Source organism: Accipiter gentilis, chromosome 19, assembly GCF_929443795.1.
Source record: "Accipiter gentilis chromosome 19, bAccGen1.1, whole genome shotgun sequence".
In the NCBI taxonomy this organism is placed as follows: Eukaryota; Metazoa; Chordata; class Aves; order Accipitriformes; family Accipitridae; genus Astur; species Astur gentilis.
In genome coordinates this window covers 4710659-4725699 of record NC_064898.1, presented here as the reverse complement: position 1 = coordinate 4725699, position 15041 = coordinate 4710659, and the positions used below count along the sequence as shown (strand labels likewise).

At 49.1% G+C, this 15041-nt stretch overlaps 2 protein-coding genes across 9 annotated transcripts in view; one reads left to right on the top strand and one right to left on the bottom strand.

The window, feature by feature from the left end:
- MTUS2 (microtubule associated scaffold protein 2) overlaps window positions 1–7191 on the top strand; it is a 305198-nt gene extending 298007 nt beyond the window's left edge. For all 6 annotated transcript variants that reach the window (XM_049823283.1, XM_049823284.1, XM_049823285.1 and 3 more), the window contains 2 exons: window positions 1783–1880; window positions 6958–7191. In XM_049823283.1, the coding sequence (XP_049679240.1) occupies window positions 1783–1880; window positions 6958–7174 (315 nt within the window). In that variant the 3' untranslated portion in view covers window positions 7175–7191. The remainder of the gene's footprint in view (window positions 1–1782; window positions 1881–6957) is intronic.
- Window positions 7192–8079: 888 nt separating this feature from the next.
- SLC7A1 (solute carrier family 7 member 1) overlaps window positions 8080–15041 on the bottom strand; it is a 52699-nt gene continuing 45737 nt past the window's right edge. For 2 of the 3 annotated variants that reach the window (XM_049823291.1, XM_049823290.1), the window contains exon 13: window positions 8092–8183. In XM_049823291.1, coding sequence (XP_049679248.1) covers window positions 8110–8183 — 74 coding nt within the window. In that variant the 3' untranslated portion in view covers window positions 8092–8109. Of the gene's footprint in view, window positions 8184–15041 lie in introns of all 3 variants that reach the window. The other variant, XM_049823293.1, reaches the window with a different exon arrangement.

Below are 15041 nucleotides of genomic sequence, written 5' to 3'. Positions count from 1 at the left end.
GATGATTATTTTGCTGAACAGATGCTTGAGTAAGTCGATGTAGAGAAAAGTGCCTCTTTACAACTGAGACTTGTTAACTGTGCTCTTTCCAACACACTGCTCCTGGAGCTAAGCTAGCATCTGAAAACATGCACTGTAGTGTTATACTGAAAAAAAGAATCCCCAACAACAGCCTACATAGTTCCTGGTCATTTAGCTGCTTTTGCTAATTAACCACATACAAGCTCCTGCCCCTTATTACAGTAAAACACCGAGTCTACTGTGGTCCAAAGGCACAACTGCTTTCTGTTTAAAGATCTACTTTTATAATTGCCAGAACATCTACAGGGCACCTCCAAATGCTCTGAAAGATGGGGTGTCTCATAAGGGAGCAGGAGGGCATGTCAAAAACAGGGCCAGGCTTGGCTCCTTGTCTGCTGAAAGGGAGGCTGGAAATGAAGGTGCCAGGAGAGGAGTGGTGTAGGGTGAGGGTTGCAGTGGAGAGGGAAGGAGATGCACAGGTCTTCTCCCATGCTGACATAGCTACTACTTACTCAAACTTTTGAGGAAGCAGAGAGGGTGCCTGTGATGATTATTCCTCTCTCAAAGCATTTCAAAACGGGGACAGAATCCTTATTCTGCTCTAACAGAATATATTGGGCTAGGCCATAATATCTGAGAATCAGGAATATCCTTACAGTTACCTGCATAGACTGGAAACCATGGTATAAAACTGATGCCTTTGCCAATAAGTGTGAGTTATTGCTAACTCCAGTGCACAATATTTCGGTGCTTTATAAAAGGTTGGGAAATTCAATAACCGAGCTCACACAGAGATAAGGTTACCCTGTGATATCTTGTTTTCTTCCAAAATTGTTGAATTCAGCAAAATTCAAACTGCTGGTAAACTAAGAACTAAAGTGATGAAGTATGTCATCAGATTCAAAACTTGGGAAAAACAGGGCATCTCAGGCTGTGGTACATGCCTATAAACATCTTATTCGTGTTTTAATACACTGCTATTGACATCCTCAAGCTCTGTCCTTGAACTGTCCTTAGTAAAAGCTACCTATGCTTGGGATAGGATTAATTTCACTTAATTGTAGCTTAAAGATAAATGTCTAGTTCAAGGCTGTCATTTAAGCCGACACTGTCAGCAGTGGAAAGAAGTGTCTCCGAAGGGCAGCCCACCTCGTGTGAATGCACAGCAGTCGACGGCTGCTGCTTCGCATCATCTGCGCTGGTGGGTAACTCCTTCCTCCCCATAACCAGGGTATTGTAATCCTAGAGGTTGGAGGCCAGAAATTCAGGGCCGATGAGGTTAGTTAGGCTGGATGATGCGTGTCATACCACCTTGTACTCCTCCTTCGTCACTAGACTGACCACTCACACCACAGTGCCCTTTCCATGCTGGGCATCCCCACGGTCCCCAAGTGCCACCGGCTCCCCGTCCAAGAACAACGGCTGGTAACGCTGGCTCCCAAGGGATGAAAGTTGTGGGGGCACCACCGAGGAAGATGTTTTATTTGCGCTGGACAAGCCTAAGACCCTCCTCCTCCTCAGTTAGAAGTAAGGGCTAGTTCAGCTCTGTCCCCACTCAGTGCTCTGCTGATGACCCCACTTACTTCACCAGTATGAGGTGGTGTTGAGTCAGACCTCTAAATTTCAGCTGCAGTCAGGATGACCACCTCCATCTATCCTCACATTTTAGAGGTTGCTCTAGGGCTTGAATAAAGATAAAGAACAAATTCTTTTGGATCAGGTGTTGGGCTTTCTTCAGACTTAACAAACCTTTCATTGCAGGCTGAAAAAAATTTAAAACTGGAAGAAAAAATCACCATGCTGCAACAGCAGAATGAAGAACTCAGAGCCAGGATTGAGCAAAATACTGTCATAACAAGGTTTGTGCTGATATTTGCAATCTGTCTGAGCTTGAAAGGAGACTGCAGATCTGAACTGCCCAAGGCTGACATTTATTTCAGAAGAGGAAAAACTTATTTCCTCCTGAAATTGTATTGGTGTCCTGATATGCTTGTTTTATTAAAAAATCCTTTTTATATCAGGGTTTGCTTACTTTAACATAAGGAAGGCCACGTATCTGTCTGTATATTTCCATGATTTTCACATGCTGCTGAGAGCAAAGTTGCCAGTGGCTTCTGATCTCAGCGTCAGTGCCCTGAGACCCATTAGTCAGTGGGTAATGAGGATGGGAAACGAGGCAATTTCAGGAGAGACATCCTAACGATGCCACTGTCACCCAGGCAGGGTTATCCTTTGGTGGGCCTTTTTCATCTGCACTGTCTGCACCCTTGTCACAACTTGACAAGAGTGACAAGGCTCCTTGTGTTAGGTGGTATAGAAATAGCGAAGGGGAGGACTTGTCCCAACACACCAGCTGCCTAGCCATCATTGTTGCCAGAAATTATGCCATTCCCCCAAAGTGCAATTTAATTTTCAGCTGACTTTTTAAAGCTTCAGCATCTCATCTCCGATTTTAGTTTTTGTCTTTCTTGTGTCTCCTTTATTAATGATTCAGCCTTTAAAAATTGTCTCCTGCATGTAGATATTTTTAAAAGGCACCATCGCTTGCCCTAACATTCAGATTGGGCTGAGGATTATGTTTCCTCTCACCTGATTGTAAATACCTGTAACATACATGTCACTGTCTGAGGTGGATGTCTACAGCCTTTCTGTGCTTGGGGAGGAAAACCAGGAATTTTTAAGGTCTGGTTCACCAGACCGGTTTGAGACACCTGCTTCTGGGCTGGATGAATTGTGGTCTGGATGTGGCAGTCTCTCTCCGCGCCCGCGACAGCAGCCAGGGCGCCTGGGTGAGTGCTCGGCGTCTCTGCATTGCAGCTGCTTGTCTCCGGCTGGGCAAATAGCACCTTCCACTCCCTGCCAGCGTCTGGCTGCAGCGCTTCGCTTCTGGCTCCTAACTACGTAGGTACTGGTTTCAAAGAACATCTTTTGGGAGAAATGCTGAATTTGAGGTTGGCCTGGAAAGTCAACTTAGAGGACAGTCATTTTCAACAGTAGCAGTTCGGGGACAGCTATAGGGACAGTGTCAGGCAGGGCTTTAAAGTCAGAGTTACTAAAACATGCATTTTCCTGGCAGCAGTAGCCACCCTGACTGCTCATTTCTGTTGTACTGGCACTGCCTGGGAAGTGCAGCGTGAACGAGCTCAGGGAGCCGTCCTCGCTGGCGAACAGAGTGGATTAGAGCTATTTCTGCCGATTTGCAGTTTGCGTGCCCGCACGGCTGTGGCAGCTCAGCAGCAGCGAGAGGAGGGAGGGGAGCAGGAGGGATGGGAGCCAGAGCAAAGCCAGCCTTTGCAGCACGGCCAGCAGGAGAGACCCAGAGGCATCAGGGGTGCTGAAGGGTGCACCACGGACTTATTTCCAATCATAGCCAAGGGCAGGTGCAAAGGAAAGAAGAACCTTGCAGGTAGATCATGCACCAGCTTTGGACAAGGAGCTCCACAGAGCCTCTGCTCGGACTTCCCCAAGCACTTGAATAAATCGTCTGATTTCCCAACATCTTGGATCCTCCCTCCAAATCAACTAGCATTTTTTTTGTCCTTTGGACCAGGGATGTTTGAGGAACGGTAGTTTCCAGCACCCTAGAGATGAAGATGCCCAGGAGGGTGTCTCTTGGCATAGCCCAGGCACCTACTGACCTCTGGGCCTTTGGGGGGAGGATTTAATGTGAGTCGAGGGCACAACTCGAGCACCTTCCCCTGCATCCCTATCATGTCAGTGTGCCCCTGCAGACCTCTGTGGTTTTATGGCTGTGATTTGTTACAGCTGCTTGAATTGTCAGGAGGCTGGCAGAGATATGCATCTGATCCTAAGCCTGCAGTGCTGGGGATAAAGGTTTCACTAGGTGGGTTAGGTCTAAAATTGGAACATGTATCATCTCAGGTACAAACTTACATAGAACGCATTTGCTTTTACATTGCCTCTCTTCCTTCTTCTGCCGGAACAATGAAGAGGGGCTGAAGGGGCAGCTGTATCTTTTATAAGCAGCGATGCTGCATCTGTCCATCTCGAGCTGAAGGCAGAGGCATTGCTGAAACGTGCCGGTACGGCTGGCTGTGCGAGCTGCCTCTGAACCTGGGTGGCATGAAGCTGGCTCTGCCTGTGCCCAGTCACGTCACATCAGGTAACACCATGTAAATTCCCAGCACAACGTGCACGAGGCTAAAATAAGCTGCGCAACAAGAAGCAGCTCCTTTCTCCATCGTGGTGCCAAAGCAGGTCTCTCTGGAGGACGTGTCCACATGCTGCATGGTGTGTCCTGAGCTGCAAGGCTCTTTTCTGCTCAAACGCCTCGCTACTTACCTGCAGATCACGCGCAGAACTTGCAGCCTGCCTCCGCCACTAAATTGCAGTGGGCGTTAGTGCCACAAAGTCTGTTGTGTGTGACTCCAGAGGTCACCGATACCGTGCATCCTACCATACCTCTAGGAAGCAGCACTAAGCCTCCAATATAAAGGAGGCCGATATGTGCACTGGTCTCCTGTCCGAGTGGTACCTTTAGCAGAGGAGGGAGCTGAGCCCTTCACCGTGCTCTCAGGTCTGTGCTGGTGTGACTAGCCCATTCCCAGGACCCGGATGAGCTTTACCAGCCAGTCACACACTAAGCCACGCAAAGGCAGGGAAGGCATGTGCTTTTTTTTTTTTTTTTTTCTCAGCCAATGCAGGCTGGAAAAGGATGTAGTGGGGCTTTGTGTGTAACTTTTATGGCCTGTCTTCTTAGACACTGCAAAAGAAAAAGTAATTCCATGTGTAGCAAGCGGTTTCCTATGGAGTTATTTCTTCAGGGTGAACTCCCATGTGGATTTTTTCATGCTTATTAGACTGTGAGCTCATGCCACAGCTTGTTCCCCAATGGGACCATGAATAGGATTTTCCTCCTCTACCAGACAAGCAGCTTTGTGAAAACTTCTGCCAACTTGTGTCTTTTAATCCTTCGACTCTGCTAGCCACTGCTTCATGGATCAAAACTTTCAGGGAGTGGGAGAAGGACAGATATTCTTGATCACCTGAGCTCCATTTCTGTAGGAACCGAGGCTAAAAAGGCAGAAATTCTTTAAAAATATTTTTTAACCAAAATTGGAAATGCCAACCCCACCCTCTCAGAGACTTTTGATGCCACAAAGAGAGTGGACCAGCAGCCCATGACATCTGCTATGGGCGTCAGGCTCTACCCAGAAAAGGAGTTGTGCAGAATTTCATGTGTGCATCCAAAATCCACACCCAGCTGCTGCTGAACCCTGGAAATAACCTAGGGGGACGTTAGGTGCCTCCCTGTTTCTTTCTTTAAAATTCTAAAAGTTGCCTGTAGATCAGGTTAGGTACATGCCCAGAGCTGCCCCAGGCTGATCACATCAGGACCTGGCTCCTGCCCAAGCGTAATGGGGCCGCAGAAGCCGGGTGTTCCTGCACGCATCCTCCGGGATGGTGGTGTTGCCAGCACATGCCCAAAACACATCTCGATCAGGTCCTGCAGTCTGCCTGCACTGCCCCATTTCTTCTAAAACCAGTCACCTGGTTAGATGAGTAGACTCACTAAGGTTGTGGTGCCCGTAGGAGATTTCCATGCCTCACCTCCCAAAAAGCCATCAGGCTATAGGGCATTCCGGGGGAAAAAACTCCCTGGTCCTTGCTGGTGAAGTTTCCCTGGTGTTGCAGTCAGGAATAGAAGGTTCATTAGGACCAAGGAGAAAGGAGCTGGAGAAGGACCCATAGCTTCATGGCCGTTTACAGAGGAGAGGGAAGGCCTCAAAGGTGAGCTGAATTCTGCCTCAGGACATCAGCTAAAACGGGGAGCGCAGGCTCCTTTCCCTTTGCATGCAGTAGCAGCTGGTTGGAAGAATCGGGGATGCAACTGCTCGCTCTCACCTCTTTGCTCTTGCTCTGCTGCCCCACAAATGCTCCCTCACTCGTGGCACAGCTTTGGTGGCAGGGGTGAGAAACAAGGGTAAGAGTTACAGCTCTCCACAGAGTTGGGACTTTGGATTTTTTTGTCCTCAGTCAGACAAAAGAAGGTCTAAAACCCAGGACTATCCCACTCTGGGGGCTGTTCTAGCTCCTGTGCTGCTCTGGAAAAAAATGGGACAGCACTGCAAGCGCCTCCAGGTCGTGAACCGCCACAGGGCAAAGGTGGCTGGAGCCAGGCATTGAAGCCAGGGAGAAAGCAGGATTTAAGGAGCCCACCTGCACTTTGTGCTGCTTATTGGTTATCTGCAGGAGTGCCATTGCTGGGGCAGGCCACGTTGGGGTGATCTCTGAAGTCCCTTGTCTTCTTGGTGCAGGAACAGAAGTCCCATCCAAGGCGTTGCACATGCAGGGAGCACCAGTGCCCTCTGACCGTGGGCTCTATCTGGGGGTGGCTTTGGCTCCATGGAGATTTATGAGCACATTCCCAGGTAGAAACTGCTGTGCCAGTGAACAGGTTGTGCAAACAGTGGCCACAACACCATGCCGCTTCCTCCACGCGCTGAACGGGGGGGGATGGAACGCCCCTATCAATCAGCTTCATTGCAGGGTAGCTCTCAGGGGGGCCAAAACCGGCTCAGCCACAAGCAAATATTGATGAGAAAAGGACGACTGAAACCACGGCGCCTACCTACATCCCCAAGCTAAGTATCTGGGGCCAGCTCTGAAGTCCTCTCCAGATGCCAAGGCGTGAGCGTGGGACCGGCACGGAGCTGGTGTGCTCTGCGGTCCTGGCCGCCCGCCGTGGGGACCGATGGGGTTCTCCTCAGCTCCCACCCTGCTCCCAAACCCACACCTCCCAGGGACGGCCAGCACTGGGGGACGGCGAGCGCGCGCCTGCGCTTTTATCTCAGCCTAAATTTCCAGTTACTTTCTCCACCCGCTCTGTCCGTAAGTGGAGAAACCTGTTCTTGCAGTGCACCGCAGCCTTGCGTTTTTGCTACTTTCAACTCTATGTCCTGCCTCCCTCTCCAGGCAATTGTCAGAGGAGAACGCCAATCTTCAAGAGTATGTTGAGAAAGAAGTGGAGGAGAAGAAGAAGCTGAGCAGGACTAACGAAGAGCTCCTCTGGAAGCTGCAAGAGGGAGATGCTGTGAGCCCCGTGAAACTCCCACCCACATCGTCCACATCTTTTTATCGCTGCTCGTCAGGGAACTCCTCTCCGGCAAAAGTCAGAACCTTGCGGCGATGATTCGGCACTTGCGTGCCACCAGTCCCCTGCCTTTTACGCATTTCCAATCTGCTAAATGTTGCCATCCAAGGAAGTATTACCATCAGCAGGCACCCAGGGTTCATGGCTGCAAGCATGCTCGGTAGCTGCATAGCTTTACACTAGGCAGGGTACTCGTATAGTCCCCATATAGGAGCTCTTGGTTCTGACACGTTGATTAGGGTAGCAGAAACATAGCAAAAAGATAGGACAGCAGAAAGTTAGGATAGCAAAATGTTTAGTTTGATGTGTTAACATTTTAACTATGGTTAGAGCCAAAAGTTGGAAAATACTATATTAATGGTTCATCAGAATGAACTTTTGCTGCAGTATTTCAGGTTAGTTACAAATACAGTTCAAGTTGTGAATATTTCTGTATATGTGTCTGTGTTTATATACATGTACGTATTGTACCTTTATACCTATATATATAGACGCACACACATATATATGTAGTTGAAGATGTTCTCAATTGCATTTTTTTATATTATTGGATACTACTAAGTGCTGATATATTTTCATTACAGTCAGCAGTTTTCTAACTCGTGCCTAAGACTTGTATCTAAACGAAATGCATTTCTGTTTAGCCTCCCAGGAATATTTATACCCAACCTAGAAGAAAGTTACACAGAATTAGAAGCGCCTTCCAAATGACCACCAAGTGGTACTCTATGTAACATGAACACCAGCGACTTTGAAATTCTGAGACAGTACTGCCTTTGAAACCATCACCTTTGCATTGAACACCAGAAAAGATACGCATACCATTCACTGCTTTTTAACTCTTAGCATCGATAGTGTAAGTGGAGATAGGCTAGAGATGAGAAACCTGAGGGGTTTAGCGAATTTGATAGAGGTTACTGGGTAACGTGTTTCAATTTTAGTGTCTTTAAATCCTAGTTAGGTCTTCTCTTGTTTTACCTTGTCCTGGTTTGGATATGATCAGAACCTCTGGTTGTAGGTTCCTGTCCATTTTGATTTATTTCAAGTCCTGTAAGCAAGAAGGAGAAAACAAGTTGTTCATCCTTGACCTTTGCTGGCCAAGACGTTTCCAGTATTAGGATGAGATACCAGGCACGTGCTAGGGCTCTAGCCTCCTCCCACCTGAAACACCGAACAGAGCACAGAGGACTACATGGGCGCAAATGAGGTCAGAATTTCTTTCCTTCCACATATATATTATTTCACATTGCTAAAGCTTACCCAAAGTTACGGAGCACTTTTAAGATTCGTGGAAAAGAGCAGCTAAACTACCTTTAACTTCCCTGCCTAGACGCAAAAAAATTCACCCAGGCTCGGGGTGATCCCCCCCACCCAAGAGGGTGGTGAGGCTGAGGAATGGCTCTGGTGGGACACTGCTAGCAAGAAAAGAAAAAAAAAAAATCTCTGAGCATAATTAAAAAACAAAAAAAAGAGAGATCTGTGGGATGCTTTTCTATCCAGCTTGTGTGCATTCCTGCTCTGAACATGGGGGGTCAAAGTAAGCGGGAGACGGTGGGTGCAGCAAACCCCTGGGGTGCGGGAGCAGCTTTCCTACCCGGGTGAGTGGAGGTGGGATTGCACAGCCCTGCCGTACTGCTCGGATCTGAGCTGTGCTCCAGCTTTCCTGGGAAGTACTCAGGATTCACAGACTGCAGCTTAGATACAGCTTCAATCACCGTCAAAGCACCTGTGGCCTGCTCCACAGCTTTTGAAAAAAACAAGGTGATTTTTTTTTTTTTTCTCCGTTTTAGAGAAATTTATTTTTGTAGCAGCTTTTGCATGATACTGTGATACTGAGTAAATTGAGCATCTTGTTAGAATAGATCATGGCACACCAACTACTACTGTTGAAATGCATTACTAGATTTTAGTGTGTCCAGCAAGTACAACCTGAAAGTAAGATAGATACCTAGCACACACATGCACACAAAGCCCCTTCTCGCCAAGTACAATTTTAATCACTTTCATACTTGCTGAATGCACAGATACCTGCAATACCTACTGCATTGTCATGTTTCATCCCACGAATACAATTCTGATACCATGAGATCATCGGATGAATTGGATTAGAAGCGATCTTAAAGATCATCTAGTTCCAACACCCCTGTAACGCACAGGGACACCTTCCACTAGACCAGGTTGCTCCAAGCCCCATCCAGCCTGGCCTTGAACATTTCCAGGGATGGGGCATCCACAGCCTCCCTGGGCAACGTGTTCCGGTGCCTCACCACCCTCATTGTAAAGAATTCCTTCCTCATGTCCAATGTAACCCTACTCTCTTTTAGTTTAAAACCGTTGCCTCTTGCAACGACACCATGCTAAACCCACTAGAGCATATTATTGGCTCGGGATGGTCTGGCTGAGCCCGTCCTTTTATAATTTATTCGTTCTTTCCCTCTATTTCTGGTGCTTTCCTTATCACATTGTTGGTTTAAATGCATATGCAAGAGATGCTTCCAGCAGTGAATTGGGAGTGGGGCTTTTATGGTGGGAAAACTGGGACCGATCCCAGCTCCACCATCATTTGGTATCATTGCCAATCCCTTTCCCATCTAATTTTTGCCTCCCAATCCTGCCCTCTCACTGGATTCTTCCTTGGCATGGCCCCTGGGGCCTGCCCGATCGCTAGTAAAGCTGCAGGAAGTTTTGCCTGACCAGAAAGGACCCAGCAACCCATCCCTGTGGGGCTGTGAAGGGTGGTTCCTTCTGGTGCAAGCCCAGAAACATGGACTTTTTCCCCAAAAAAAGTTATTCCTTCTTCCTGCTCTTCCTCCGTCCTGTCCCTCCTTGCCTCTGCATGCCGGAGGAGGTGTGAAACAAAATCCCAGCTCACTCCGGCCCCGGGAGGAAGGGAGCAGCCCCTCAGTGGGGCAGTTGTTCCCACGGGATGAAGACCCCCGTGTGCATGGCCAGGGAGCTGCGACCACGCGAGGCGAGCCTGGCATCCCCGGCGGTGTGGGGCCACGTCCCTAATCCTTGCTCCTTGGCCGTCCCTGCTCAAAGGCAAACAAGGGGAAGCTTATGCTTTCGGGGGTTGGAGACTTCCCGAAAGCCATGGTGCCCGTGGAGGCTTTCCCATTCGGCAGGGTAGGGTGGCCTTTGGCAGCCAGCGCTAAGCAGAAAAGGGTTTTTATTGCCCCTGTGTCTCCAAAGAAGCAGCAGTTTGATTTGGTTAATCTTTAATCAACCCAGAAGGCTGCAGCGCCAATAAAACCAGCCTACAGCTGCTCTGAAGGGGCTCCAGAGACTGGCACTGGGAGCGAGTGGGATGGCAGGAGAGCAGGAGGGCACAGAGAGCTGGGAGAGCTGGAGGAAAACTCCGTTTTTCTGCCAGAAAGTGCCGTTTGGCCCCGTTGGGATGGCACCTCCTGTGGCTGCTGGCACAGAGGGGTTAACTCGGCAGATGGACAGTGGCAAAGACTTATGGTGGTGGCAGGCGGGGAGGGCGGGAGGAAAGGAAAAACTATCAAGTGCAAAAATCAGGTATTTTACGTCTCTGCACTGATGGTGGTTGTGTCCCATGGACACGCTGAGGAGCCTCTGTACAGTTTCCCACGCAGCAGTTCTGTGGTCCCGTTTACTATGTGGCTAATGATTACAGGAAGAGTTTGTATTATTTCAGTTATGATGTACAGATAAGTGTAATATATTCCTGATAATAAATATATGCGCCAGCGCACATATGGGTCGGTGCATACGAACCAGTGTGTCCTGCAGTGTTTTCTGTATGTCTGTGCACACGGAAACTGGAATAAATGGAAAACAAAGCAAAACCCCATTAAAGGGTTACCCCATTACGGTAAAGACTGAAGCTCGCCAGCCGTTTAGCCTCCTGGCAGCAGGGCTGGTTGGTTGGGTTACCCGACTATGGTTCACATGCTATAAATTGCATCAAAAATCCCATGGATTCATTTTCCTGTAAGGCTGGGGCTCCCAGGAGACCAGGGATCGTGGTCTGCAATGTTTCCATTACGGTGTCGTGCTTCAGCACGCGCTAGGAGGAACGTTTCTGCCGGTGGTTCAGGCACAGCAGCAAACACGCGCTCTCTAACGCGCCAGGTCCGCCCCGTTCCAACACCCTGTCCCCTTGCCCTGCCCTCCCGCTGAGAGCACAGAGTTCCTCGGGCTTTGCCAACGATTAAAAAGGGACCAGGGCACATGCCACCTCGGGAATTGTGCCTGATAACATCTTCTGCAAGATTTTTCACCGGGTCCCTGGCTCACTTAGCACAGCCGAAGCCGTGGGAAGGCCCAGGACTGAGAGGAGGAGAGCGGCGTTTGCGGGGCCACGGCCTCATTTATCACAGGACACAGGAGGAGGATGCAAATGCGGGTTGTGGCAGCGCAGACAAGACTCCTGCCTGGCGGTTTCAGGGTTGTCCCGCAGACCCCAACCTGGAAAACCTCCCCAGTAGAACTCCTCATTCATTACACAGTCCTCATTTCCCGAGACAACAAAATTTTGCAATGCCAGCAAAGTTTATGCCACCTGGGTAAATTTTAGGGTAACTTTGCAGGTTTGTGAAGTCCCACCTAATACCTGAACTGGTTCTACAATACAGGGAGAGACTCACCTCAATATCAGCAGCAATAAGCTGCTCAGCACTGAGCACAGACCCCAGCCTGCAGTAAATTTCCCAAATTACGAATTGTCCCACCGGTCTCAGCAAACCCAAAAGACGGGGCAGAATTAACGAGAGCAGCTCCCGGAGCAAGTGCTCTCCTGCAGAGACTGGGACAGCCAGCAGACACTGGAACAAGCTGGAAAACAGAGGCAGGCTTGCAAATGAGGACAAACAATAGGCATAATTTATCTGGATATCGAGAAATATGTTTTAATGCTGTACCACATAATTACAAGTGAATTTCCAAATTCCAAAAGCATCATTCAGGGGAGAAGTATTTACAGTGTCGCAAGGATAAAAAGTAGCTGCACACCCGCGCTGTGCTCTGAGGGTAAGGTTCACATTTTAAAACTTAAGGCTTTAATCGCTACATGAACACAGTAAAAAAAAAAAACAACCCAAAAAATCAAACCAAAACAAAGACCAAAACAAAGATAAAAAAGATAAAAAATAGATTTGTTTGCAGAACAAGCATTAAAACTATTTATCATGCCCGTAAGAAATTCTGAGAAATCATTAGGAAAATAGACCATCAAACAGACAACAGAAAGGTATTTACATTTTGCTTAATAATTAAAAAATAAAAATATACAGACTCTTCCATGGCTTCGGTCAGTAAAAATCCCTTTACTGACATGACCCAACCTCACGCTAGGTTTGCTAGCACACCGCCTCCGGGCTGCCAGCGGCTCCTCCTGCTCCTTGCACCCAGCGCAGCTGGAAGGCACAACGTGCTGCAAGGGAACGCTTTGCTTCCCACCGTTATCCTGAAAACACGAGTCGCTCCGCCGAAACCACCGCCCCGCGTGGGGAGGCAGAGGTGCCTCTGGCTGCTGGGTCTCAGACAAACCTCTCGTCTCGGAGCGTGAGCCAGGAGCAAATACCCTGAGAAAAATCGAGGTCTGGCTCTTGCTAGCAGAGACGTTCCTGGATCGTCTGGTTTCCAGCTGGGTGTCAGACACCCCACGGGACCCCACTGTTATCGCAGAGCGTAAGGCAGCCCGGGGGGGTTTATGGGGCAGGCATTGCTGCTGGAGCGGGAAATGAATGATAAACCACGAGGCGAGCGGCAGCAGGCAGAGCGACCGGCGAGGCAGCTTTGCCTTCAGCTCACCTGTGGGATGCCGGCGTGCCTGGCAGCGAGTGTTGGTTCACTGTGTACATATCGATTTAGCCTTGAACAAGTGCAATTTTTTTGGTAACGGGAAGGAAGAAACGGAACCTGCCCATATAAGTCGGGCCCAGAGGATGTCCCGAGGTTATCCGAGGGTTTAGAAATAGAGATGCTTTTTCTGCCAGAGGGAAGAGGCTTCCTTCGAAAGGGGAGGGTGTCGAGACGTGTGTAGGGGAGGGACAGCAGGGAAGCCAGCTGCATGAAAAGCAGCACCACTCCTCCTCCTCCTCCCCTTGAAAGCAAGCCCCTCCGGCCTGCCAGTCCTGCGTCTCACCCTTCATTCATTTGGGCAGATGACAGCAATGCTCACTTGTATGTGGCTTTCTGGGGGCGGAATTTAGGAAATCCCACTGGAATTCATTAGTATATGAAATGCGATCACTAAAGGAGCAGATTTTACAAATATAACATCCTATCATATTGCTTTCTGATCTCTGACTTAGCAGGAATGGAGGCAGCAGGCAGTGACAGGCACGCTCTGTACACTATGAATAGGAATTTGTTTTCATCCGGGATGGACAAAGGGTAAGAGTATCCAGGGCACGCACTGCCACCTCAAACTTTACCCTTCCAAAACCCCGGCAATAAACAGCAACGCGTGGCATCAGCACCAACAGTGTTTTCACCAGCGTGGTCCCCTGCAGCCCCCTTTCCCCTGCTGCGACCAAGCACAAACGGGTCCGATCGGCTCCGAACCAGCAGTGCTTTGCCTGCAGCACAGGCGCTCGCTGCCCGAACCGGTGGCAAACTCCACCCTGAGGGACGGGGAAACGGCGAAATGAAGCCGAAACCCAGCCGGTAATGATTTTCAGTGATCAAAGAATTGTAAGCAAATAAGCAAAATCTAGTCATTTTTGCACAAAACAATTCATTTTTGGTATGTGTGCGGGGAAGCTGTTTTGACAGCAATTTTCCATTGAGAAAGGCTGGCTGGCTACGTGTCCGTATTTGCTATATAACTGCAAGGCGCTGCCCACCTCCGCCTACCGCCCACCAGCAGTTGGCAGGACCCTTCCAACAGCTTCCTCGGAGGGCTCCTCTCAAGCGAGCAGACCGGGAGCAACCAAATACGCTGAAACAAGGTCAGTCCTTTGGGCCAGAGCCTGGCCCGAAACACCAGGCAGGCCATTTTTACTACTCCTCTCGGCTTTGGCAGAAAAGGATCTATTCTCGTGCTAAGCAAAGGCATCGCTTTGCCATTCCCACCTCTTCATACAGCAAAATGCTCTGCATCTGTACAAAACAGTCTCGTAATAAAATAATGCCTGAAGTATTTACAAAGAAAATATCAAATGAATGAAAGCATATCGTCCACAACAGCAAGGTTATAGCAGCAGTCGCATGTCTTCAAAGATATCTGGCTTGATATATGTTACATGCAGACATCAGCAGGGAGGCAGAGGAGACGGTAAAAAAAAAAAAAAATAATAAAACCCCACCCATTCAGCAATGTCCTTGACATTGTCCTAGAAAGAGGCAGTTAAATTTGCCTTTCAGCTTACAAAACATAAAAGCAAGGGGTGGACGCGGCCAGGAGGGGATGGGGCAGGAGCACGCAGCTGTGTCAAACTCATCACCCCCTCCCCAGTCCACTCCCCACGTCAAGTCACGCAAAGGGGAAGGCAGGAGGTTCCCCAGGTCCAGCTGGACACGGGGGAAGCAGGTAGACGGAGAGCCCAGGAGACACGTACGCTTCCCTGACACTGCGCAGGGCTGCAGGCTCCCTCCACCGCCTCGTTTCACGGTGAGGAGCGACAACGAGCAAGAGCGACGGCAGCACCCGCCGGTTCTGCAGGGAACGGATGGGATGAAGAAGTCACGATGGAGGAGTGGGAGATGGGGCTAAGGATCTTCACCTCCAGCAGCAAATCTGCAGCGGGTGGCTCTGGGACTGGTACAGGTAATGGCACATTTAAATACCAAATGTGGTGACACAGGAAGGTTTTCCTATTAACCTTCTCAGAGAAAAATGACCCCATCAGGACTTTCCCTTCTTCTATGCGCTGCTATTATATGCCACAAAAGCTGAAACAAAGTTATGGAATATAAATACCAGAACAGATCCCTA